Source organism: Biomphalaria glabrata, chromosome 5, assembly GCF_947242115.1.
Source record: "Biomphalaria glabrata chromosome 5, xgBioGlab47.1, whole genome shotgun sequence".
NCBI classification, from domain to species: Eukaryota; Metazoa; Mollusca; class Gastropoda; family Planorbidae; genus Biomphalaria; species Biomphalaria glabrata.
The window spans coordinates 10,004,090-10,031,969 of record NC_074715.1 but is presented as its reverse complement, the minus strand read 5'-3'; the positions used below and the strand labels follow the sequence as shown (position 1 = coordinate 10,031,969).

Here is a 27,880-nt window from a genome sequence, read left to right as displayed (position 1 = left end):
ATAAATAGGTCTGGTGTAGCAATAAAAAGTTTCCCATTTTAAACCACGCGATTTTCAAAGAAGATGAGGTTAAGGCCATCAGTTTCCTTGACCAACGGTTAACGAGCAGGCTGTCTTGTGGTAGGCACAACGTCCAATCGCTAAGTACCCATTAGCGTTAGATGGACTCAAGGGCACACTAAAAATACCGTGGATCAAATTCCTAGCTAAGCGCTTAACCGATAAGCCAATCCCCCCCCCCCCCCGATTAACCAATATTCCAGAACATAGTGTATGTGAACCTATATGAACTGGTTCGCGTTTGACAATTTTTTTCCCTTCTATTTCAGGTGGATCCAGATATTTCACTATTAAAAAATTTGATATCTACAATGCTTTGTACAACGTATACATCACGCCTACAGGGCCTTCAAATAATTATTACGGCTCTGTCAGTTGGTATACTACCCCTACTAAAGCATTTACATTTTCAGTGACAAACTCGGGGACAAATACAAATCAAATACTTTTACTGTGTGAAGTCTTAGCTTATTCAGGTGAGTGCAATTTCTGTTTTTAATTTGCTGATACGTTTAAGCATCACGTAGCGGACTAGCTGCATCTAATTTTAACTGCAGCAACCTTAGCATTCAGCTCCGTCTTGGTTTCTAGAAGGTTCTTTAACGGAAGAGCTAGGGCCGGTCCTAGCAATTGCGGGGCCCTATGCGAAACTGATTGCGTGAGGCCTAGTCTGTGTGGGAATAAGGATAATAAGTGAAAATTAAGATTTTGTGTAAGAAAAAAAATCGACTTTACTAAGTTAAAAATTGCGATCTGTACTTTACGAACCTTGTAACCAATGGCATATTTATATGCTAGTGACTATAAAAGTAAATAAAGTATTGGAATTTCGATAAAGGTATAAATTCGCCCGATTATTACATGAATGCTGACAATGCCTATTTTCCTTTTATCACTCGTAGGATTGGCTATTTCCGCAATTAATGACACCCACAAATGACAATTGTGTCTATTTTTCTGGAGATTTTAAAGAGTTTTCAGGAGATCTTAATAAAGTCAGGAGATTTAGAGGAGTTTTTCGTATATATTTTGCAATTTAATATTTACATCCTGAATTAGCGCGGGGCCTATGAAAGCGCGGTGCCCACTGCGACCGCATAGGTTACAGTGGTCTAAGACCGGCCCTGGTAAAAGCTACGACGTCCATGGAAGCGTGGTTTGCCGGAAAGTTGTTTTAGCGTCAGTTGTAGACAAGATTTCTTAGAGGAAGCTTGTAGATTAGAGTTTGTAGACTAAACTTAGAGAGATAATTCGCATAATTTTGTGTTGTAGAATTAATACATTTGTTTGAATCAATTTTATAGAAGATATTGAACTTGTACTGTTTCATTTACTCCAATATGTACATTGTATGTGATTTCTAGTTTCTGAATTCACGTTTTTGTATTTTTAATTAAAGGATATTCATAATGTGAATTTGTAAAGATATTTAGAGTCTATATAAGAATCACCGGCAATACAGGACGTTTTTTTGAGTGTCTAATAAAGATCAGATATGAAAGGCTTCAATAAAACAAGTACTAAAAAAGCATTGTCTGATCTACACAACACTATAGTAGCCTCAAGTTATCTTCACATTTTAACACTTAAACGAGAACTCACTGTGACAGTGTTTAGCATTTAATCACTTTCTTTAGCGACTTCAGAAAGAGACAATTTTGTATTATTTTTATGTTATATCAACATGATTGTTATTGACTGCCATTACTATATGTTAGTCAAGTTATATGTACAAAGGAGTTTGTGTTTGTTTTATCTTTGTTCTACTTGTTTTACTAAACTGAAAATATATCCAACAGTATTACTTCAGTGTGCTTACGTAAAGGCAAGAGGCATTTGAGGGAGAATTCTAATATTAAAAACAAATCTTGAGAGGCAGTGTGAAAAACAAACAAAAAAAATGATAGATATTTATATAGATTTAAATTTCTGCTTTTTATCAGACTGCAATGAAGGAACTTGGGGTGTACAGTGTCAAAACACATGCAATAAAAGCTGCCCTACCACGTGCCGCTTTGACGATGGTCTGTGCAATGATGGCTGCTTCGGATATAGTGACCCACCAAGGTGTGCAAAAGGTAAATTAAAAAAATGTAGCATTCAATATCGATATTGTTTCTATCCCTTCAGGTAATGCTGTGTCACACATTTCCCTTATATAGTTAGCTTCAAACTTTATAGCAGCGAACTACAAAGTGTAAAACGGGCTAATTCACCTTATAACATGATCACATCAGTCAAGCACACTTTCTTTCCGTTGTTCGAGATACCATACAAGATATCTAATTACCAATAGTTAAGTAACTAATTTGTTATATTTTAAAATTAGTTTTTTGTTTTGCAGAGTAAAATAAATAATTGTGCACGATTTCAACTTGATCTGATGTTATTTGTAGGAGAACTAACGTGAACTGCCTTTTTACTAGACAGACAGAGTGAGTTGATATAAGCTTGGTCAAAATTAAAAAATAAGTGTATCTCTTTGTTTCATTGTCGAAATGTCCAGTCCAAATATCCATGAATTTTTCTTTTGATGTTTCAAGATTAAAATATTAAGATCTCAAAATAATAAGCTTCGTAATTTTAAATGTAAAACAATCATCTTTTTGTTCACAATTTAATGCTCACTTAAAAAAACATTTAAAATGTTCAAATCTGCATTTTACAATGCTTTAATAAATGCATTATTAATTTTTTTCAAATCTCACTAGCATGTGAAGCAGGAACCTGGGGTCTAAACTGTACGAAGAAATGCAGCAATCATTGTTTTAATTCATCCTGTGACAGAAATACTGGAGTATGTGACAAAGGATGTCTTGGATACAGTAATCCACCAGACTGTACTTTGGGTAATTTAAACCTGATACTAGCAGAATATGACCCGCTTTCCGCGGGTCTGAATTTGTAAATCACTTATCTAGTGCATTAGTAAAAAAAATAATTGTTGCTAAAAGTAATGTTAAAATGTATTTTTTTTTATTAGATAAGAGATGCTTAGATATTCGTGAATAACTGACTCTCTGAAGTTGCTTTGAGCTTTGAGGTCAACAAATCCAAAAGGTCTATAAAATCCAAAATAATGACAATGTAAAAGTCTTTAAAATAAAGCACAATAAAGCCATAGACGCAGATTTAAATAAGATTTATTTGTTTAAATTAGGTTTAACTATACAATGCTTAGGCTGCAATAGGAGCGATCTTTAAGCTTATTAATTATTATTATTATTGCACGTTCAAAACACCCAGATTGTGCTTCATTTGACCCTTTAGGTTGTGTCATATCGGAATCACAGCTATAGGGAACGTGTAGTAGTGGAAATTTGTGTAAAACACATAATTGAATGTTAGTTTTATTGAATAGTCAAATGAGAAGGCAATACTTTGTAGATGTGTGTGCAAAAGTAAACAAATTCCCACAAACGTTGAAAGGTTAATTTGCTCACCTGTCCAACAAAAATGTAACCAAGTTTTATCTACATAAGCCAACCAACGCTTATTTAACTGAGTTTTATCTATATAAAGAGGACACAAGAGAAACTATGGGATATCGTCAGAATTTCAATGTTCACGTAATCATGTTTTAAGTTGTTATGAGGCGCATAATCACAATCAAAGTGTCGGTCTTGGAAATACTTGATCAACGTACTTTTTACAAAGCTATGATCAACTCACTCTGTCTGGTAAAACGTGCTATTTCTCCCACACCCATTCTTGGATCAAGCTGAAACTTCGCACAATTATTCATTGACATAAACAAGACATGAATCAATATAAAAAGTAACCAATAAGGCAGTTACTGGTAATTCATTATATTGTTTCATAGCTACAAGTGAAACTTATACTCAAGAATTCACTAATTTGTTGTGATTAGTCCACAGAAACAACTGTTAACGCTATTTCTCCCTCAAGCATTCTCCGATCAAGTTGATATTTTAAACAATTATTTATTGTACCTAAGAAAACATGAATCAATAAACAAAAATGCTCAATTAGTCAAATAAATATTGGTAATTTGTTTGATATGGAATACGGGAAATAGCTTGTAAATTATTGGTAGATATAGTTTTAAGAACAGAGTCATTTCCCTTTAGATAAGCTTCTTGTAGAGTATATATTTTTATATTTCAGTTTCAGTTGTTATTTTTACAATGTTTATTTACAAATTGTAATGAGTTGAAGGCTGTGTTTTACAAGATATTTTATTTTTCATAACTAAAAGTGTTTTGACTTTTTTGTTCATGGCTCTAAAAACATTTTCCAGGAGACTTGATATCGATAAGTGAATATACACATAGTAACTCATCATCTAAACTATTATAGTGAAGGTTCAAATGTTATTCTCTTTCTTTCTTCATTCAGAGTGTGAAACAGGCTTCTGGGGTTTGAACTGCATCAATACGTGCGACAGATGTGTTGACTTCTCATGTAATGGTAAAACAGGGTGGTGTGACAAAGGATGTGTTGTTGCTAATGATCCTTCTTACTGCATGATAAGTAAGATTTATTATACTGTCTTAACCTAATCATATTTTTTTTTTACAGTTGGCATAAATTCGCACTAAATAATAAGTACATATACTCTCAACCGGAATAAAATATTTACAGTGGATAATCTTAAATACTAACATCGAAAGGATCATTTTGCAAATGCATAATCTTCAAATAAAGCAGTAAGTTTCCTTACTATAATACACCAGTAATGCTTTTGATGTATTAAAGCCAGAGAATTTATAATCTGATATTCTTTCTAAAAAAATATCTGACAAGAATGATGGAACATTGACATAAATAACATTATATAACATATATATATCTGTAGCGTGTAAACCAGGAACTTGGGGTGTAAACTGCAGTAACACATGCAGCAATCATGTTATGTAAACACTAAAATAATCAATAAATTAACAGTTACTTTATTTTTCTCGAAATAATACAATTTATATGTTGACATATATGTTATCCCCTTTCTCTATATCATTATCTATAATTTTTTAAAGAAGTTTTAAAACTATCTTTTGGGGTTGACTCTCAAGGACTTTTAAATAGATATATTATCTCCATACAGAAAGTAATATTTTTTTTTACAAGTTCATATTTGTTTCATCTCTCTAGCGTGCAGACCAGGAACTTGGGGTGTAAACTGCAGTAACACATGCAGCAATCATTGTTTCAATTCGTCTTGTGACAGTAAAATTGGTCTGTGTGACAGAGGATGTTTAGGATACAGTGACTATCCTGACTGTACCTTAGGTAGGTTTATAAGTGACAGAAATATTATTACAATAATAAAAACTATCTTTTGGGGTTGACTCTCAAAGACTTTTAAATGGATATATTATCTCCATACAGAAAGTAATTTTTTTTTTTACAAATTCATATTTGTTTCATCTCTCTAGCGTGTACACCAGGAACTTGGGGTGTAAACTGCAGTAACACATGCAGCAATCAATGTTTCAATTCATCATGTAACAGTAAAACTGGTCTGTGTGACAGAGGATGTTTAGGATACAGTGATTATCCTGACTGTACCTTAGGTAGGTTAATTATTACTTTAATATGAAAGTTAATTTAAACCTTTCTTATTTTTTAGCCCAGCATGTGCACAATACACAAACATGTTATGTAAAACTTAAAACAGAAACACTAAAATAATCAATAAATTAACAGTTACTTTATTTTTCTCGATGAGGCACAGTTTATATGTTGACATATATGTTATCCCCTTTTCTCTACATTACTATATCAGTAACTATAAGTTTTTAAAGAAGTTTTAAAAAGTAGACTCTCAAGGACTTTTAAATGGATATATTATCTCCATACAGAAAGTAATTTTTTTTTTTTACAAGTTCATATTTGTTTCATCTCTCTAGCGTGCAGACCAGGAACTTGGGGTGTAAACTGCAGTAACACATGCAGCAATCATTGTTTCAATTCGTCTTGTGACAGTAAAATTGGTCTGTGTGACAGAGGATGTTTAGGATACAGTGACTATCCTGACTGTACCTTAGGTAGGTTTATAAGTGACCAAAATATTATTACAATAATATAAAAGTTTATTTAATCTTTTCTTATTTTTAGACAAGCATGTACACAAATATGTTATGTAAAATTTTTTTTTTAAAAGTTAACACTAAACTACGCAATGAGCTAACTGTTAGTTACTTTTTCTTGTCGCATCAAAGTTAGTCATCAAAGTAAGTCATCAAAGTTAGTCATCAAAGTAAGTCATCAAAGTTAGTCATCAAAGTAAGTCATCAAAGTAAGTCATTAAAGTTAGTCATCAAAGTAAGTCATCAAAGTTAATCATCAAAGTAAGTCATGAAAGTAAGCCATCAAAGTAAGTCATCAAAGTAAGTCATCAAAGTTAGTCATCAAAGTAAGTCATCAAAGTAAGTCATCAAAGTAAGTCATCAAAGTAAATCATCAAATTAAGTCATCAAAGTAAGTCATCAAAGTAAGAAGTCATCAAAGTAAGTCATCAAAGTAAGTCATCAAAGTAAGTCATCAAAGTAAGTCATCAAAGTAAGTCATCAAAGTAAGTCATCAAAGTAAGTCATTAAAGTAAATCATCAAAGTAAGTCATCAAAGTAAATCATCAAAGTAAGTCATTAAAGTAAGTCATCAAAGTATATTATCAAAGTAAGTCATCAAATTAAGTCATCAAAGTAAGTCATCAAAGTAAGTCATTAAAGTAAGTCATCAAAGTAAGTCATCAAAGTAAGTCATCAAAGTAAGTCATCAAAGTAAGAAGTCATCAAAGTAAGTCATCAAAGTAAGTCATTAAAGTAAGTCATCAAAGTAAGTCATCAAAGTAAGTCATCAAAGTAAGTCATCAAAGTAAGTCATCAAAGTAAATCATCAAAGTAAGTCATCAAAGTAAGTCATCAAAGTAAGTCATCAAAGTAAGTCATCAAAGTAAGTCATCAAAGTAAATCATCAAAGTTAGTCATCAAAGTAAGTCATCAAAGTAAGTCATCAAAGTCATATTTTGACATATTTTTAATCCTCTTCACTACATAAATATATCAGGAACTACAATACTTTCAAGAAGTTTTAAGACAATATTTTGGGGTTGACTCTCGAAGACCTTTTTATGTTTGGGTATCTCTGCAAAGAAATTAGAGTTTCAATTCTAATTTTTCTTTTCTTTCTTGGATAACCAGCCAAGGCCAGATATGCAATATTGCCCAAAGCTTACTTATGTAGACACTATGTGTTGAACTATTAAGCTATAAAAATGGTTATTGTTAGGGTTAAGTCTAACTAGACAATATGTGACATTAGTATATTATTATTATATTAGGTAATTTAAGTTAAGCAATCTACAAGCTATATGAGAAAATGATAATGTTAAATATATTTTCATTGCAATGAGATTATAATTTCTTAACTTGACACAAGGCCATACAAAAATTACATTTGCTTTTTTTGTTTTGTTTCTGAGGTCCTTTTAAGAATGCAAGATCTAGATCTAACTCTAGAATCCAGACTAGATCTATAATCTAGACTAGACTCTAGAAATAGAATCTAGAACTAGACTAGAACTCGTATCACCTTACACGTTTAATCTTAAATTCCTAGAGCTAAACCAATACTATGATGAGGATTTGTAGGCCTACTACTGGGTTAAAGTGCGCTTATGCTGTTAGCATCTTATTCACTTCTTAATGTGATACTACTGCTTACATAATAAATAAATCTGCACCCTTAAGCTTTAGGAAGATAAGCTATTTGCTTAAGAGATTATAGATGTAAATCTTGTTCAAATTGATTACAGTGATGCCCAACCTAATTTGACCTGCGGGCCATTTTTATTTCCGACACTCGTGTCGCGGGCCACATGAACAAAAAGTAGGCCTACAAAAACGATATTGACCTGAATCCGTAGATCCTGTGCTTTATTAATTAATGGGATATTTGAAATGTATCTTTTTTTTTCCCGCGTCAGAAGATGGCTTCATTTCTATACTTAAAATATAAGCAAGGTTTTGCTTCATTTCTGTGCTTAGAATATGAGCAACATTGTAGCTAGCTTTACAACCGAGTCATTTTCTTGTCTCTTTTTGGTAAATATTCCCAACAATCCTCCAATTTCTAGGCTTAGTTTAACAACCTTTTATTCGCGGTTCAAACCAAGAATGCCGCCATATTTCTTTCATAATGTCGTTTATATGTTGTTGTTTCTTTAAATAGCTACACTTTCTTTATAAAACAAATATGTTGGCTTATTATCATGTTCCACCAAAAAGTAAAGAACCGTTCACTTTTCCTGGTAGAAAATGTACATTCTACACTCACCTATTTCATAAAAGCACAAATGTTAAATATCATGGAACTTATCATCAGGAGAAAAATTGAGGGCCCTAAGCCCCTAACATAAGTAAAGACACATTTTTGCAATTTTTTGGGAAAAAGGTGGGATTTTCTACACTTTGTGCCGACATTTCGGCGGGCCGGATGGACTCACGTCGCGGGCAAGATCTGGCTATTCCTTCTCAAAAATTTTGAAGCCTGCCTGGGTGGACCACTTCGGGGGCCGATTTTGAGTTTGTTTTTCCACACAAACTGTCTTTTGTAACCTTGTTCTCTCTCTCTATTTAGCATGTTCTGCTGGTTCATGGGGAGTTAACTGCACCGGTAAATGCAGCGACAGTTGTGTTGAATTATCATGTGACAGTAAAACTGGATTCTGTAAACAAGGATGTATCGGTAACGATGGTTCGTTACATTGTAATATCAGTAAGTTAATTTATTTTAATTTATTTGTTTTATTTATATCTCGTTAATTCAGTTTTAGCGTCCTCAGTTAGAAAATGACGTTATCAGTATTTTCAGTTTGTTTGTCAATCTCCCGTCTTTATATTATAAGAATAAGGACTACTGCTAGAAGAGTTATTAAAGTCATAGTTAGTGTACCTTAAAGATACTTAAAAGAGGTACAGCGGCTCAGTGGCGTCACTTGTGATGGAGTCACCCGGTGCGGTAAGGTCAGGGTGTCAACCACTTCCCAAGAAGAAAACAACAACTCTACATCTAAAAAACAATGAACTATTGTTTACTGTGTTTCTCTATGTCCAACACTAAAACTGTAAGCTAATTCATTAATTGTTACACCCGAAAATGGGTTTTTGATGATATTTTAAAATGACTAGTTTTTAACATCTTAGCAAAAGTGATTATATAAATTTAAAATATACAGTTATTGATTTGAGAAATGTTGAGTTGAACAATTTTATTTAAGAACTCTTTACGAAAAATGGTTTTAAATTATACTTCATAAAAGGTAAATCAAGCACTGAACGGGTTTACGTCATGCGAAACAAACAAAGCCTAGAATACCAACACAGGACTTTGATAGCGTCCATCGGAATCACTGTGGAAAATAGCAAGAGAATAAGGCATCTAGTAACATTTTGTCCAGATTCAGCGACGTGTCTAAAGCAAAAAAAAAAATTGTTGTGTCACAACAGACGGTGGAATTCTTGAAAATCAAGACGAATGTAGACATCGACGATGCAATAAAAATACATTAAAACAGGCTGCATTCAGGTTGATGGGAAAGGAGCTACTGCACCAGATGCCACCGACACTGTTTGGGAGGTTTACATTCTGTTTTTAGGTGATCAGTTGGATATCTACTCTACTTGGTCCATTGGTGACTTCGATGGGGGCCGCCCGAGAGTTTGTCTGATAACACACAATTTTTTTGTAATCTTGTTTGTTTCGATTATAACTATGAGTTCGTACATAAACAGAAACTATGACATATATGTATGTATGTAAGAAATAGTAAGTGTTATGCAAATATTTTAACCCTTTGTGAAACATGATTCAAAATTGCTTTTTGTTTCGCATTCACCCAGTATTATTCCCTATGATCAAAAATATTTGTCTTACAAAAGCCTACACTAACTTTGGTCATTTTCATTTTTACATGGCATAAGTTTTATAGTTTTATTTCTTTTTTTTTTTTTACAGTAATCATGAATAGTGAAGTAATTTCACAACAGACCATTGTAACTATTGCAGCATCAGCAACAGCAGTGCTAGTAGCTATTATAATTTGTATCATAGTCTTAAAACTCAAGGGTGAGCGTACGAAAAATAAAAGTATTAATTTCTTTAATGAATACAAATTTATGTTACAGAAAAATAGGCTACAATGTGTTAGCCAGCAACATTATCTATTTCATACCACTAATAAATGAATAAATATATATATATATATATATATATATATATATATTTATAATTTCCACTTTGCCATCTATTAGTGGTACTGAATGTAATCCCTTCACTAACTTTGTAATAAATCCTTATGGAAATGTTCTCAAATAGTTTTAGACAAGCAGTTCAGCTCAGGGTCTTAACGTGTGGCTCAGATATTGAGTCTAGCGAAACTGTTTTAGTAGCGCCTAAACTAGTAAGCTTCAGGCAGGAGGGGCTCTTTTGCGATTGCTTGCTACCCACATAGATGAATGAAAACTCTGAATTCATACCTCTGCTGCCTTGCTGCTGTACCCAATCATGGGAAAGACTTCGGGAGTCAACCAAGAGGAAAAATAAGGAGCGGCTGGCCCTTAGCCAATGTGCATAACACAGTGCTATACCCTAACAGAGCCTACGACGCCGCTGACCCCAAACTGTATCGGCACATGCCGTTCTATTGTATACATCATCTGCGTGGAAAGGGGAAAACTACTGCTAAGCTACATATCAATTAACTAGTCGACCGGCGGCGTAGCATACGCCGCTATTTTGCAGGACCGGCCTTAGGCCACTGCAAACTATGCGATCGCAGTGGACCCCGCACTTTCATAGGACCCGCACTTTCATAGGACCCGCGCTAATTCAAGGTGTATAAATTATTAAATTAAACCATTTTATAACTTAAAACAGATTTCCCGCGCCCTCCTGTCCATTTACCAGGAGCTCCTGGAAATCTCCTGAAATTACAAAATATACGAAAAAGTCCTTAAAATATACGAAAATATATAGACAAAAATTGTCATTTTGGGGTGTCATTCAATATGGACAACACCAATCCTACACGCGATAAATAAAAACGGCATTATGCATTAGCCGTAATTGTGTAATCTTGTAAAAGAATCTTCTCGCGCCTCAAACTAACGAAGAATTACTTGAGATCAACAATTCTAAAGATAGATTGAAACATTTGGTAATTCTTGCTATTGCGCGTGATCTATGTAGGAAACAGAATTATTATGATATACTGTATGACTTTGCTACACGCAAGGCTCGTAAAGTAGTTCTGTACGTAGTAATTGCATAGACGAATTTATTTTCTAATACAAACTCTTAAACTTCACTTATTATCCGCTTCCCTACCCAAACTTGGCCTCGCGAAATCCGTTTCACATATGGCCCCACAATGCTTAAGTCCGGCCCTGCTATTTAGTGGCGGTTGAATATACATAGTAGATTACTTGTTCTCTTTCCATGACTTCCTGGTCACATTGGTTAAGTCCGGTGCTGCTATTTAGTGTTTGTAAAATGTTTTGTTTGTAAAATTGTTTACATGTTTTGGATATTCCCTCAGAGTTGAAGATAGTTTACTTCTTAGTCCAAACCACCAGCAGGACGAAGGGGGATGGGTGTGGGCAGGGTTTGACAGTCCAGCGCGCAGCCATCCGTAGCGATGTATAAATACCCACTTGTTCTACTCCCTCCCGCTTGTTGTTTCGTGGGGTTACTATCTGCAGAAATAAGAGAGTGTCTTTCCTTTACTTCTTGCTCATCCAAACTGTTGAGGGAAGAAGAGAATTATATATATATATATAGATAGATAGATATAGATATTAAAGTAATCAAATAAATAACATGTATGTAAAAAAAAACATTGACTTTGATAATGAGTTTTAATAAAATTATTTTTGCAGGAACAATATGTTTGAAAAAAATGTAAGTTACTACAAATGTTTAAATATATAATATAGGGAAAAAAATGTATAATAGTTGAGTTACAGTATTAAAACTGGACAAATGAGTATCAATTATTATTTTAATTAGGATACGTTCTAGCTATTTGCAACCATTCATATAGTTAATTAATGTATTATTTTATTGTTTGCCTTCATTTTATCTTGGCTTTTTAGTGGCCCTCGTAAACGGGAAAAGCCGTTATTTGGTTTGTGCAAAATGTCAGTCTGTCCGTCTGTCACACTCAGATTTCGAAAACTGGAAAAAAAATGGAAAATATTATTTCACCATGCGTTGCAGCTTAAAAAGTTTAGGTGCAATGGCTACTTTTGGTTTTCTAAAAGCAAACTGTTTAACTTTTAAACTTAATCATGATAGCTATTTTTTAACAAAGAAGAATGATTTTTTGTGTATTTTCGGTATCATTAATTCAAATATATTTATAAAATGTACAAGAAATGATCAAAACTAATATAAATATTATTGTGTTTTTTCTGGTCAACTAATTGCTTAAATTAAAATAAAACATTTATGTTTGTTTTTAAAGGCTAGGAATGCACTTTGTATGTAAATATTACGCACATTTAAAAAAATAGACTTTTCATGTAGCGACTTTCGTGCAGTAGCGTGACAACTAGCTCAAGACATGGTACTAATCAGTTCCCTCAAAATTTTTTCGATAAACAGATTTTACTCTTATTTTTTGTGCGTTTTGTCTGTTGGTCGGTCTGTCCGTAACGTTTAGATAAAAAAAAACAAAAAACAATAACACTAAAGGCTATTAAAAATCTAATTTTTAATCCTTATATATATATATATATATATATATACATACATACATATTTATTCTAACTAGCCCACTGTGACGACTTTTTTTCCTTTGACGTCATATGGATTTAATTCTTTAAATGAACTGCTAAAAGATCTATGTCTATGAACCCTCAACAAGCTGCTAGTATATATGACTTTTTGTTTAGTCTAACTAGGCCATGTGACGTAACGAATTTTTTTTCATTGACGACATATGGAATAGATTCTTTTAATGAAATGCTAAAACAATTCGGTATAGTAATGTTCATTAAACCTTGTAATCTGACTTGTATTTTAAAAAGACATAATAACTAGATTTAGATCTTATCTATATTTTTTACACTAGATCTAGTGTTGTTGTTTTTTACACTAGAACTAGTTTTGTTACACTAGATCTAGATTTTTTAACACTAGAGCTAGATTTTTTAAAACTAGATTTAGATTTATACACTTATTAAAATCATTGTAGACTCTAGATCTATAATTTTTTGGTCTAGTTTAGAATGTTTGTTGTTTTAACATGTTTCGGATGTTCCTTCAGAGTTGTAGTCCAAACCTCCCGCCGGGAGTGGGAGTGGGCAAGGTTTGAACCTGGGACCATGGATAAATCCAAACGACTGTACAACGCGCAAACCGCACGACCAGACAGCCATGATTTAGACTAGATCAAGATCTATAATTTCACTTTCTAGACTTAAAGTGTAGATTTTTATTTCCATCTGTGCTGGGACATCGAGCAGACGTTGGAAAGTACAGACTCGATGCCTTGCTCTTTTAATTACAAATCAATACCAAAAGATTATCTAAAATCGCTCGTCTGACATATTGTACATATCCTGTAGTTGTCTTGCCGTAATGTGTAATATATCTCTTTATCGATAATAGGCTATAAGTTTGTTATTAAGTTAACAGCAATGCCTGGTCGTGCGGTTAGCGCACAGAGCTGATTGTCTCGACGGTCCCGGTTTCATACCCTGCTCGATGCCATCTCCCGTCGTCAGGCGGAAGATTTGGATAAAGAAGTAAATTATATTTAACTTTGAAGGAACATCCAAAACATGTAAAATATATTACAGAAAAAAAATAATTTTACTACACCAAATGAATTTTTTAAACATTATGACTTTTAACAATCAAAACAACATCACCTCTTTAATATCAATTGCGAATAAGCGGATCCGACTGGAATACGACTCCAACATGGCCGGCTCTGAGTTTGTGTGACAACACAAACTCTCTTTGTAATCTTGTTTCTAGCTATTCTTATTTTGGCTTTCATCTTGCCCATTTTGTCTTGACTTTCTTCTAGCTTATTTCATCTGGGCTTTCTTATAGCTTAATTTATCGAATCATAGGTCTATTTCATTTTAGCTTTCATTAATAAACTATCTTTGCTTATAAATCAAAACGATACCTAAAAATAAAATACGAAATTATGCATCTAATTACAGACGTACAATACCACAACCTGAAGTGAGGCCAGAAGGTATGTAAATTTGAAAAATATTTATTGAATAATAAAATTAATAATTTTATACATTAATGTATTTATTATATTTGTGTACACTATATTTGTATGACTATAAAAACATGAATGATTTATGTATATATATATATAATTATCCTAGAAAACTTTGCGTCTGGTGGCTATGTAAGCATAAATGATAATGGAGAGTTCAATGCGAGTAAGTAGCGTTAGCTAACTTTTTAAAAATCTTTTTTTTTTCTTCATAGCATAGCGCGACATTCATGCTAATAGCATGCTCAGCGCGTCATGGTATTTCCGTGCTTACTTTAGGAGCTTAGTAAACTCAGTAAATATGTGGCATGTGTGGCCAAGTGGCTAATGAACTATGCTTGAACTTGGCTGAGCATGCTATAAGCTTGTAAGTTGCTTAATTGGATCATAACGCTCTAATCATGCTATAAGCATAATAGTTTTGCTATTTTAAAAAAGCCAGTCACTAGGTTGGGGGGGGGGGAGGTGGGAATTTGAAAATATCCCCTGTCCACTTCATGGGGCCCCATAATTTGTGTTTTTTTTTTTTTTTTTACATTAAATATTACGCAAAATGAAAGGGTTCCCAAAAGAGGTCAAGCCCCCGCGCCCTGAAATTATGGAAAATTCCAAGGTACGCCCCTGATAAAAGGTATACAGAGAGAGATAAATAAGCTCAAGCGTAATTATTCTCTTGACCATACATGTTTTGTAAGGTATTTCTGGTCTATATGCATATATTAATTTTTTTAAAAGTAGTACTTCATCTTCAATAACGTAAAAAATAATAAAAGAAATAATAGAAAAACATTTTGTAAAACGGTCTACACAGTTTGGATGCTCCATCAGACGTATAGATAATCTACTTCTTTGTCCAAACGTCTGCAGTACGAGTGGGGGGGGGGTGTGTGGCAGCGGGCAAGGTATGAACCCGGGACAATCACGAGACAATCGAAATAAAATTACATACCAGTAAATTGGTTCATGTGTAAATCGCTTGGCGCTTATTCAGACCAAATTGTTAAGTACCAAATTAATCAGATAAATCAGACTAGCTGGTGATTAGTGCAAAAACGAGGAAGTACCGACGTGATGTGGTTTTTGGAATTATCAGTTTTTCTAAAGTCTGCTTCCTTATCTATTCAAAAGACGGTTAAAAAATAGTTTGATAGGGGACGATTTTTGTATACAAATAAGTAACCATAGTCCTAGTAAACCCTAATCCTGTTTATAATAGATAGATAGACTGACATACAGATAGACAGATATATATATATTTATATATATATTAGATTGATAGACATATAGATAGAAAGATAGATAGATAGATATAGATAGATAGATAGATAGATAGATAGATAGATAGATAGATAGATAGATAGATAGATAGATAGATAGATAGATAGATAGATAGATAGATAGATAGATAGATGGATAGATGGATGGATGGATGGATGGATGGATGGATGGATGGATGGATGGATGGATGGATGGACGGACGGACGGACGGACGGACGGACGGACGGACGGACGGACGGACGGACGGACGGACGGACGGACGGACGGACGGACGGACGGATGTAGATATAAACATATCTAGATAGACACAGACAAAAAGACAACGAGAAATTCTAAAAATGTGCGAAATAAAGATAAAGAGATAGATTATAATAAAGAGAGTGAGTCAAAATTTGAAGACCGGAAAAGTAGAATGAGATGTCTTACTTTATTTGAGTATAATAGTATTATTTGTCATTTATATATACTTTTACATTGTTACTCTCATCGTTTTCAAGATTATGACAGATTAGCAATGCCATCAACAGATGACTCCAGTTTTGGATAACTTACAATACATAAAGAAAGGTAGTTCTTGTTTTAATTATTATCTATTTGTTTGTATACAAAAGTGTAAATTTAAAAGAATAAAAACAAGATTTACAAAGAGAGTTTGTGTTATCACATAAACTCAGATGCGGTCCCAAATGGATCAGGAATATTCAAGCCATAGTCTTATTTTGATTGTTTAAAGTAATATAATTTTAATTAATTTTTTTTTTTTAAGAATTGAAAACTAGTTGGTTAATATATCTAATATTTAACAAAAGGATGAAACAATTTTCACAGTATTTTATGTTTGATACAAATATGAACGGGTAAACCCATTTTCATACTCTACTTTTATTTTCGTGTCAAATAAAAAAAATTGTTCAAGTTTGACAAAAATCTAAATTCAATCCAGTAGATCAGTTATACCCTAACTAAGTCCCGCCGACCGCGGGTCATATCCAGCTAGTTCTACTTTTAACAAATTTAAACCTTACTTAAAGAGATCATAATTCTTTCTTTCTTTCTTATGTCTCTATTTCAGTGGACACGCTTTTCAGAATCCTGTTTTAGGTACTATAATACGTGGTTGTTGAAATAGATCACCATATGAAAGGAAGTCTAACAAAAAAAAGAAACTATTTATCTTTGTATTCTCCTTAAAAACCAAACTTGTAATTGTACATTGTAAACTCTCTTTTGATCCAATGGATGTCTCAATTTAATTGTGTATCTATGTTTCCTGTAATATAGATGGAAAGAATTGGTGATTCTCTGACAGAAAAAATGTTTATTCTTAGCATCCAACAAACGTTCTTTAAACAATAGAATAAAGTGCGTGAGAAAAAGAAGAGAAAGCGATCTGTAGTAACGTGGTGGCAATGTTATGAAATATAAAGAAAAACGTAAAATTACGAAAAGAAGAATTATGGGATATTTTTTTTTTAATAAAGAGACAAAGTTGGCAATGTCAAGACGAAAATAGAAATAAAAAACCACTATTGCCAACAAAACGACAAACATTACTTAGTGCTTTAAGTTAAAGATCCTGGAAATGTATATCTACAGTGGCATTAAGCTCACAAAAATAATTATATTGTTTTGCTCATTAATACTTCAGCATTCTTTACTCAAGATACTACAAAAGACTCGCTATTTATACATTTCTATTGATGTATGAAAATGTTTTCGTAGCACAAAATAGTCTTGCACAAAAACTTGATAATAAAAAAAATATTGCTACATGGGTATACTTTTCATTTTTAAAGGTTAATTGTTTCTCTTTGTGTTTCTTTAAAGCTGGTGAAGGCCTCGTGGCCCAAACGATGCTTGATTTGAATTGAAAAAGCAGGGTCTCCTATATGTTCGATAACTTCTACTCTCAACGTCCTATATAAAATACATTCTTTTACAAATCAAAGTCTTTAAATTTAATATATTTAATTATACAATCAATTTTCAATCCATTCACCCTACTCTTACACTAGTTATTTTAAACAAACTTGGCTCGTCGATATATGAATGATTTATTACTTCTAAATATATATATATATATACGCTGAAACAGTGTCTTGTACTAACTTATTAAGGCGCCTTCGACTATTGCCTGTCATCATTCTTTGAATAACAGCGCAATTTTCATTGCCGCTTGATAATAATGCTTTTACAAGAGAACTCTCTCTCTCCATTATAAATATATATAAACGTATTATGGCATACAAACACACACACACACACAAATATATATATATTGTTATAACCCTATCGACGGGGCGATAGGGTTAACTGTAGGTTTAGTTGACACACGTGAACTCAGGCCAATCACTCAGATCAACGGCTGTCGATGGACAAGGGACAGTACTTCTATTACACACAAATATAACCGTGTTATGGTCATCTGATTATAAGCTTGCGTGGACCAGAGACACAGTATGTGTAAGGCAGTGTGGTTCAAGACAGGACAGCGAGTAGACCATGAAGTCGGACCTGGCGGAGTCCTGAAGTGAGTGTACGAGTACAGGAAGAGATAGAGAGTTTATTAGTTTAGTACGATGATGTACAGTATAGCATTTTTAGTGTTGATGTATTGCCAATTGTGTCATATTGGCTGTTTTAATTGACCATTATTAAAGCAAAGCACCAGATTATTTGGAGCCCTGTCGTCAAGTTCTTGATGTGTTGTGTGTTTAGCAGTGTGTACAGAACGCCTGGTTAAGAGAGATCGTAACAATATATTTAACGCCAATTACAACGGTTCGGTGCGTAGCCGGGCCGGCTCTTGGCCTTTGAAACCTATGCAGCCACATAGGGGGGACGTGCCACGAGAAGCAACGATTACCTGACAGTCATTCAAGCAGAAACATTAATTCGTTTCCTTGTAATGAGACGAAACTGCCAGCCATAGCGCATTATAAAATAATAGGACTTAATCTGCAACGAGCTTTTGTTGACGAGATAGTTAATGATGCTTGGAACGAAACACAAAATTATACAGATTAACATACAAATATAAAGATGCATCTCTTGAACAGTATAATAGGTAAATTTAGTCAGTGTAATTTTAAAAAAGTGTTTTTTTTCTTCTTTTATTTTTAAGTACACTTGTAAGTGTAGAAACGTTTGCTTGTCAAATGAAACCCTCTTTGGACTGTCATCATATGGTGCTAGCTTTAAACCATGTTCTGTTGTCGTGCAGGAATTTTTCGCTAGGATGTAATAATCTGAATTTCTGAAGAAACACAGTTAAATATAAAAGTTAAGAAAATTTTACTTTATACAAAATTGTTAATGCCATTGGAAATTAAAAACATGAAATTATAATACGTAACGCTTGACACACATAATAGTAAGTCCTTTTTGTACTAATCTTTTTCATTTGTCTAAGTACAATAAAACAATCCATCGCTTGTTCTTTATATATATTTTTGTATATTGTGTTGGCGACATAAACTTTTACCAATTAATGTGTCCAGTAAAATATTTTGTAAATAATTAGAGACAAAGTAATAATGGTAAAAAAAGTGGTAACCATCCATAATATAAAATTCTTTAAAAAGTACGAAATAGTAATTGCTATATTTTTTATAGTCAATGGTCACTTAAAAAGAATAAAAGTGACCATTAAGTGTTTAATGAACTAGATCTGTGTGTGTGTTCATCATGCTAAGTAATAGTTGTGTAACACAAAGTGCGAGACTTTGAGATGATTGTGTTGGTGAATAATGAATTAAAAGAAAATGAATAAAAAGGAATGACACAAAAAAGTTTGTACTGTTCAGCGGAAATGCACAATGTTTACCACCATATTTAAACCTGTTCTAATAAATATTTATATGAATTAATATCAAGTATAAATAATACAGCAATCTACACATTGATAAATTGAACAGAAAACTCTTTGCAATGAGGAAGAGGCGATGTAAGGGTATCCTGGTTCTACGGCTAATAATGGTGTCAGGTGGTCGGCACAAAAACCAACTACTATGACTTACCCAACTACGTCAGGTACCAATTAGAGTTGGGTGGACGTAGGAGGCGTCCCAAAAAAAAAAAGCACGAATCAATTCCAAGTTGTAAATAGTTTTTTGAACCTGAATCCAAGCGATTACCATTTAGCTACCTCGACACTGACGCTTATGATTTGGTATTTAAAAAATGTGTGTATATGTCCGAATTTTGCACTTTGCCGGTAAAATATAACATGGTGCCGGTGTATACAGTATAGAAGCCCCAATTACCATTTGACAGCTGCACTGTGTCCGACACCTATCCAGAATGTAAGACGACCGCATGCCAAAAGCGTTCTTCTTTGGCGGGCTTAAAGGAAGACGGCGTAACATGTGCGCCCTCCGTAAGCACTATTACGACCAGATGGCCTCTAAAATAGAAAGTTGGAGAGGTCTCACTAAAGCACACTTTCGAGACCCATTGGAAAGCCCGTATTGAAGACAAGCGCAGAAGACGGAAATAAAATTTAAATAGACCGCTATCAGACCACGACTTTGTCTGCATGAGATGCGCAAAAATATGTAGGTCACAACAGGGTTTGCATTGTCATGTGCAACAAAGTAAAGTTCCTCTTTTAGACCAAGCGATCTATCGGGTAGATGATGTAAAGGTCATCTGTTTCCTTGGTCAACGGTTATCGAGCAGGGTGTCAATTAACCAGCACACTTTTCCCAACTCAAGTCAGGTACCCATTAGAGTAGGATTGACTCAATGGGGTCTTAATAAAGAATACCAAAGCTCAAAATCCTAGTCTTCACTGAGATTTGAACCAGGGACCTCAGGTCCGGAAGCCAAGCGCTTAACCATTCTACCATCGCTGAAGGGTATTTACACGAACTAATTTTAGAAACACATTTATAAGACGAAAATGAGCGATTGGAAAATGACTAGCCATCTTAAGAGTCACTTCTATGTTCTGTTAGTTCTAAATGACGCTGCACATGACAATTGGACAATTTCCCATACAACCTACTAGAACCACAGCTCATCATCAATTCTGTTTCAGGAATTAAAGGTCGGATCACTATTGTGTAAATATAAATTTAACATTTCTTATTAACTTTGGAATTTAATATGTTGTAATAATTTACCAGGAAATCACACAAGGGTAGCAGGAGTAGCCAATCAGCACATTTTAAACTATCAAACATAAAAATATTGTGTCTCAACCTGCAGTTTCTGACTTTTATTCAGACTGCCTGTTAATCAAGCGACTTTAGGAAAAAAAATGTGTATGTAACATTTTATGTAACTTTCTTTCCATATGATATGCGGTATAAATGTATATTTAAATATTACAATAACTTATTTTATAGCAGTTACAATTACTACTACTACCGACGTTTTTTTAAAACCCAAAATAATAGCCCAAAAGAATCTTAATAAAAGGCACTCCTTAAATCTAGATATAAGTCACTTTTATGGTACTTAAAACACAGTGACGTTTTAATTTCAAGGATCTGTAATTCTCATATTTCAAATTGCAAATTAACATCCAGGTAACAAAAGCAAGCATACCTTCACCTAAACAAAGGAAGTATGAATGTCTTGCTTTTGTTCCTTATTATAGCAAATAGTTAAGAGACTGCGTAAGCGAAGCTGCTGAAGATCAGGGGCGTAGCAAGAAATTTTTCACCATTTAGGGGCCCCTTCATTTTGATAATATTTATATAATATTTAATGTAAAAAGAACTCATTTGGGACCCCTTCAAATGGGGGCCCGTGTGGACTTTCAAATTTTCCCCCCTCCACTTCCAACCTAGCTACGCCACTGCTGAAGATTATGTATTCTTAAATTGAAAAAAGAAAAAAATAATAATAAAAATAAAATTCAGGAAATAGTTGGTATTTTCATGAATGGTAAAGATACATTCTATACCAATTTTTCTTTTAGAGGGCGACTGTTTATTTCACTGCTATTTATGTTTAGTTGGTAAAGTCCATTTGTAGACAAATAAAAAGTCATCTTATAAGGTACAATAGACAGAGCAGGAAGAAAGGGTTGACAGAATAAAGGCTGAAAGAATGGACAATCCTGTCTCTTGACATCCTGCTAAGAACAGTTACTGAGACAGACATCCGGAGAGATATTCAAACCCTGAATGTTATAACACCTTTACGGCAAAAAATCAATGAACAGAAGAGATGATTCAATAACTAATTAATATTACAATTTATATAATGAGCAGAATTACTACGAATAGAAAAACGCCCATCACCCACGAACTGACACTTGATTGTGTGTCTAATAGGACCACATTGGCTAGTTCCATTCAGTGACGTAGCTAGGGGTTTGGGGGCCATCAGGAAGAGGCTTTACCTCTTTAATGGCCTCTGCATTTCGACATTCGCTATCACGACATAAGATAATGGCGTAATTTTAAATGTAAAAAAAAAGACAACAAAAAATAAATTTCGGGCACTCATTTTGGAGCCCCATCAAGTGGGGGCCTGTGTTGATTTTCAATTTTGGATCCCCCCCCCCCAACCCCAGCCACGCCACTAGACCGAATATTGTCATCAACTATTTAATAGTATTACTTGGCTACTACTTTATATTTGGTCCGACAAATTAAATAGATTTAACTACATTGCAAATTGTTAAACATAATCAGATTTTTTATGCGTAACTTTTAAGTACACCAATCGGTATACACGACAATAAGTTGAGAAAGGCTATATCGTTCTAATATAGTATTGTAATATTGTATTCATTATTGTACTGCACTTTTTATATATGTTTCTCTTTTTCAGCTGTCTGTGTTATTTTGTGTGCCTATCAGCATTCAGGTAAATTAAAATGATATATTTCAGTAAGAATGTGTCTTTTGAGTTATTTTAATTTTACTGCGGACCAGCTCAACTGTGTAGATTTTATGATTAAAAAGTTTTGAAAAATGCTCTAAATGACGAATATCTAATTTCAAACCTTTTCAATTGCCACATAGTAAAGTAAGTAAAGTTCTCCTTGCGATCTATAGGGCTAGGATGTAAACGTCATCTGTTTCTATGGTCCAGGTTCACGAGTGTGTCATGTGGCCAGCACAACGACCAACTGCCTTTACTTACCAAACTAATGTCAGGTACCCATTAAAGATGAGTGGCTTCCAAAGATCCCTAAATTTAAAATTCCAGTCTTCAATAGGATTTTAGCTCGGGTAGGCCGGTTTGGAAGCCAAGCGCTTTACCTCTCAGCTATAACTCACCTCCGCATTAGATATTAAATAATTATGAAAAATTATTACAGAGTTAAAATGTTTTTTTTTGTAAATGTATTATAATACCATTGCTACTCTGCCTTGCACACGCCATCTAAACTAGTTGACGAAGTGCGTTCTTATCTTATATATTACAGACTTTACTTCATAACAAAAGAAAGGGACTGCATTAATAAGTGTCGATAATTAAGAATTTTATGTTTAGGGTCTTCCACTTGAATTCTGCAGCTTAAATTTACGATTTAAGAGAAATTTAAAGAATCTTCATTGTGTGCAATCCATAATAATAAATAATAATAGATAATATAGGACAATAAAGCATAGTCTTTGTTGCTTTCGTAAATTTGCATATTTTGGTTCGTAATTACCAAATGAGGTCAATTAGGCAAAGTTTCATATGTATGTCAGAATGTGCTTCCCATGCATGCTTGATAACATCACTAGTTCTGTTAGCAATTGACGTTACATAATATAATTTCTCTTTCGGTTTCATAAGTTATGAATAAACATTCTTGTATTCGTCCTCCTCATCCTTGTTCAATAATACTAAGGTTCTCTCATCTGTTTTCCAATGACCATCTAATGTGGCAATATGCCTGTAATCCTATTTGACAACTCTCCATAAGCAAAGAGTGCTGCTCTGACTTTTATGTTTCAATCCATTTGGGCATTTTTGCGTTACTTTCCTTAGAAAACATTTCAACGATCCATTACTGGAATTTAATGGGGTAGAATTTACTACCTCAATATTTAAAAACAAATTATAAACTTCCTTGTATAAATCTGCGATAAACTGACAAACATAGTCAATAGTACACTTATTTGGCAGAATTGGTGGGAAGCGTGGTCGAGAGGCCAAGTGCGCTTGAACTTGGTTTGGCTACCTAGAAGGGGGCTCGAAGTTCGACACCCGACTCGGGCAGAGTTGTGTTTACTGAGGCAGCACTGAAAATCAACTCCTAGATACCCCCTCCCCCCCACTATTCCACAAATGAGATTGGACCAAGAGCGCTCTGAGCATGCTATAAGCTATATAAAAGATATAATAATTGAGTATTTATTGCTTCAAATACAATTCATGTATTGATTTTGTGTATTGCTTCAGATAATCTAGTTAAAATTTCAACAGGTAACAAAATAAATCTGTTTTTGTTTTCAACCTTCGGTAGTGTTCCAAAAATAGCTACAGCCTCTTTGTAGACAAAGTTGCAATAATATTCATGTTGTCAGTTTCTACCCTGCATCATCTTAGTGAAATTCTTTATAGTTGGCATTTATAAAATGTTGTAATACACTTCTATAATATCGTTGTCCTAGCCTTGATAAAAGAGATATCGATAAATGTTTGCCTTGTTTTTTCTAGCCAATAATCTACTGACAGTTCCAAGCCATATGGCTAAAATTTACTCTAGGTTAAAAGCCGAAAATCTATTTCAGACCAAAAAACACGGCTTATTGTAAAACGCTCAAAATGTCGACAAGACCCCAAATATATTTTTAAAAAAGTCAAATGACGTCATAATAAATTTAATACATTTTGACAAAGCGTTAATAAAAAAATATACAACTATTAACACTGTGTCAAATGACGTCACAGGAACGTATGAACCATCCAGATGAACGTGGCGCGTTATTTGAATAATATAATAAACCGGCGCTCTCTTTTTGTTATACAATTTACATAATACGAAAAAAAAAATTCCGCAATAAAACTAGCTACGGCTGCGTATAAAAAGATGGGCACACCTTAATGTATACATAAAATCAAATGGATAGTTTTCATAATTTCAAATCGAGTTCTAATATATTGACCTAATGTGAAAAAATCCGTGGTATAATTGAAATGCGTATTTTGTCAACTTCAGATGGCATATTTAAAAAAAAATATCTATTGTTTAGCTCAGGCATGTGAAGAAGGTTGGTTTGGACCTGAATGTCAATATAAATGTCGCTGTCAACAATCGTGTAGCCCTGAAGGTGAATGCCCAGATAAGTGTCAGGATGGATGGTTTGGTTACAAGTGTCAATATCGTAAGTGTTAGAAAAACATTATTGGTAGAGAATGTAAAATAAAATAAAATCACAATTTAACGATCTATATATGGAATAAAATCTGTCCAATGGCTGTGTGAAGCGTCTAGTGTGGTAGCTTAACTTGTTGCCACCGCTGGCTAGCATTTGTGAAAGGGGAGCAACTTTGTAAGTCTCTCTTGCCAGTACATAGCCTCTCCACAGCAACTCCTATGCAGTACCTCCTCGTGGTGGCAGATGGAAACTGAGGCTGCGAAGCCTCAGGCTAAACTGCAAGGGTCTCGGAGGAGGTTTGGCCCCAAGATGTGAGGCAGGCATGGCCCGTCGGCGTGCGGACACGCCCTGTTGCCCACAAACCAAACCCCTAGCTATAGGTCAATAGCCGCACTGCCTTGTGTGTGTGTCCCTGTAAGGTCTAAGGCTAAGGGAGTAAACCCTAACAGAAAATCCGGTCCTGGAGCCCCGTAGGCGGGGGGACAGTAGTAAGACTACTGCTCTCTGGCAAACTCCTGCAGCCACCTGTCCCCAAATTGTGATGGCTCGCCATCCCTTTGGACCCGGTCAGTATGGAAGAGAGGCGGGTGCTGACGTGTGGGCAGCCCAGCACTCGCAAATTTACCGCCCAGGCTTTCCCCCAGCAATGGAGAGGTCACTCCATCTCTGACAGTAATGTCTTTGAAAAAACACGGAGAGTGGTAGTTACCGGTGATAAGTTCCTAGCCGATTGGCGTAAGCTGGAACGCCAGGGACCACTCTTGACGGTAGGAGGGGCTTTTTAGCCTCACTGGATAGCTACTGCCTGCCTTAAGCCGAGCAGCCCTCGGACAATAAAGTGCTATCCCGCCACAGCTTGCCGCACCACTGGGTGCTTGGTGCTAAGACAAAATCAAAAAGCAAGCTGCTCACCCGCACCTGCAAATAAAATGAAAAGAAAACCCTCAACATTAATGCGTTTAGCAAGCTGGAACATACGGACAATGTGTCCCGGCTTCAATACTGACCCTGAACTCGTCACCGACATGCGACAAACAGCTATCATCGACAGAGAACTCAGCAGACTAAACATTGATGTGGCCTGCCTGCAAGAAACCAGACTGGCAGACAGTGGATCGCTTACAGAAAGCAACTATACATTCTACTGGCAAGGAAAACCAGAACAAAGCCCTAGAATACATGGCGTCGGCTTTGCAATAAGAAACAGTCTCGTCCCCTGCATTGCAATGTTTCCCATTGGCAATGAAAGAGTAGCACACATGAAATTTGCATCACCGCAAGGCAAAGTTAATATAATCTGTGCTTACTCACCAACCCTTGCTGCACCAGAAGAGGACAAAGACAGATTCTTTCAAGCTCTAGAGGACGTAATTAAAAGTATTCCAAAGTCCGAGCACCTCTATATAATGGAGACTTTAATGCCCGTGTTGGTGATGGAAATGATGCATGGCCAAAATGCTTGGGACCTCATGGTGTTGGCAAAATAAATGACAATGGCCAAAGGCTACTTGAGTTCTGTAGCTCTCATGAACTGTGTGTAACAAATACATTCTTCTCTGGCAAGGAACGCCATAAAGTCTCTTGGCAGCACCCACGCTCAAAAAGGTGGCACCAGCTTGACCTCTGCATCACCCGAAGGATGGATCTGAAAAGTGTCATCCACACCCGTTCATACCATAGTGCGGACTGCAACTCAGACCATTCACTAGTGCTAAGCAAAATCAAACTACTTCTCAAGAAGGCTTACACTTCCACTCAACCCAGAACTAGGCGAATTAACGTCAACCATGTAGGTGACCCAGAGAAGTGTGCACTCTTTGGCGAGCTCCTGAACAGTTCAATCCCCTCGTTAAGTGATGAAGAAGACATCTCGATCAGATGGGAGAAATTAAGAGACGTAATCTACAGTTCGGCAATCACCGCCTTTGGGCCTCAAAAACACAAAAATGTAGACTGGTTTGAGGCGAATCTAGCACATATGGAACCTTGCATCGAGAAAAAACGATCTGCACACCTCGCTCACAAGACAAAGCCTAATCCAAAATCTCTGGAGGCCTTCAAAAGTGCTAATAAAGAGGCAAAACAAATGGCTAGAAAATGTGCTAACAACTTCTGGAGGGATACCTGCAACAGAATCCAAGACAGTCTCCACTCAGGAAATAGCAAAGCTCTATTTGATGTCATTAAAGCGGCCCTGGGTCCAGCAGTGTCTAAGCCTGCCCCCCTTCTATCCAAATCAGGAGAAAAAATTACAGATCAAACCAAGCAGCTAGAACGATGGACAGAACACTACCTCGAAGTCTATGCCACACAGAATACAGTAGACGATGTCGCCCTGGCTTCTCTACCAGATCTTCCAGTACTGGAATGCCTAGATGAGCTTCCGAGCCTTAGTGACCTCAAAAAAGCCATTAACTGCTTAAAAAATAGAAAATCTCCTGGGAGTGATGGTATCCCAGTGGAAGTAGTGAAAGTCAACGAATCACTCCTGCTCCCTGAACTCTATATTCTCCTCTGCCGCTGTTGGGAAACAGGTCATGTCCCACAGGACATGCGTGACGCAACTATAGTCACAATATACAAGAACAAAGGGGATCGGAGTGATTGCAACAACTATAGGGGTATCTCTCTCCTCAGTATAGTGGGCAAGATCTTTGCTAGAGTGGCACTATCCAGGCTGCAAGTGATAGCTTCTAGAGTCTACCCAGAGTCTCAGTGTGGATTCAGGAGTGGTAGGTCCACTATAGACATGATATCTTCTCTACGACTACTGCAGGAGAAATTCAGAGAGAGAGACAGACCCCTTTACATTGTTTTTGTCGATCTGACTAAAGCTTTTGACATGGTCAGCAGAAGTGGCCTTTTCAAACTCCTGAGGAAAATAGGTTGCCCTCCCAAACTACTGAAGTTAATTGAATGTTTTCACGAGGAAACTAAATGTACTGTCAAATTCAATGGAGCCCAATCAGCACCTTTTGAGGTTTGCAGTGGTGTC

General features: G+C 35.1%; 2 protein-coding genes across 8 annotated transcripts in view; both read left to right on the top strand.

Annotated features, from left to right (window-relative positions):
• The window catches only part of LOC106075751 (multiple epidermal growth factor-like domains protein 10), a 34,933-nt gene extending 17,554 nt beyond the window's left edge, over nucleotides 1–17,379 (top strand). The window contains exons 7-20 of one of the 5 annotated variants that reach the window (XM_056029086.1): nucleotides 330–536; nucleotides 2,004–2,138; nucleotides 2,772–2,909; nucleotides 4,420–4,554; nucleotides 5,173–5,310; nucleotides 5,457–5,594; nucleotides 5,931–6,068; nucleotides 8,662–8,769; nucleotides 10,039–10,149; nucleotides 11,961–11,982; nucleotides 14,262–14,296; nucleotides 14,439–14,495; nucleotides 16,105–16,174; nucleotides 16,680–17,379. In XM_056029086.1, coding sequence (XP_055885061.1) covers nucleotides 330–536; nucleotides 2,004–2,138; nucleotides 2,772–2,909; nucleotides 4,420–4,554; nucleotides 5,173–5,310; nucleotides 5,457–5,594; nucleotides 5,931–6,068; nucleotides 8,662–8,769; nucleotides 10,039–10,149; nucleotides 11,961–11,982; nucleotides 14,262–14,296; nucleotides 14,439–14,495; nucleotides 16,105–16,154 — 1,412 coding nt within the window. In that variant the 3' untranslated portion in view covers nucleotides 16,155–16,174; nucleotides 16,680–17,379. Of the gene's footprint in view, nucleotides 1–329; nucleotides 537–2,003; nucleotides 2,139–2,771; nucleotides 2,910–4,419; nucleotides 4,555–5,172; nucleotides 5,311–5,456; nucleotides 5,595–5,930; nucleotides 6,069–8,661; nucleotides 8,800–10,038; nucleotides 10,150–11,960; nucleotides 11,983–14,261; nucleotides 14,297–14,438; nucleotides 14,496–16,104; nucleotides 16,175–16,679 lie in introns of all 5 variants that reach the window. The other 4 variants (XM_056029085.1, XM_056029087.1, XM_056029088.1 and 1 more) reach the window with 4 other exon arrangements.
• A 1,063-nt stretch (nucleotides 17,380–18,442) lies between these two features.
• LOC106074076 (multiple epidermal growth factor-like domains protein 10) overlaps nucleotides 18,443–27,880 on the top strand; it is a 46,971-nt gene continuing 37,533 nt past the window's right edge. Inside the window, exons 1-3 of one of the 3 annotated variants that reach the window (XM_056029076.1) lie at nucleotides 18,443–18,674; nucleotides 22,397–22,432; nucleotides 24,760–24,891. In XM_056029076.1, the coding sequence (XP_055885051.1) occupies nucleotides 18,650–18,674; nucleotides 22,397–22,432; nucleotides 24,760–24,891 (193 nt within the window). In that variant the 5' untranslated portion in view covers nucleotides 18,443–18,649. Of the gene's footprint in view, nucleotides 18,675–20,855; nucleotides 20,875–22,396; nucleotides 22,433–24,759; nucleotides 24,892–27,880 lie in introns of those variants that run through there. The other 2 variants (XM_056029075.1, XM_056029077.1) reach the window with 2 other exon arrangements.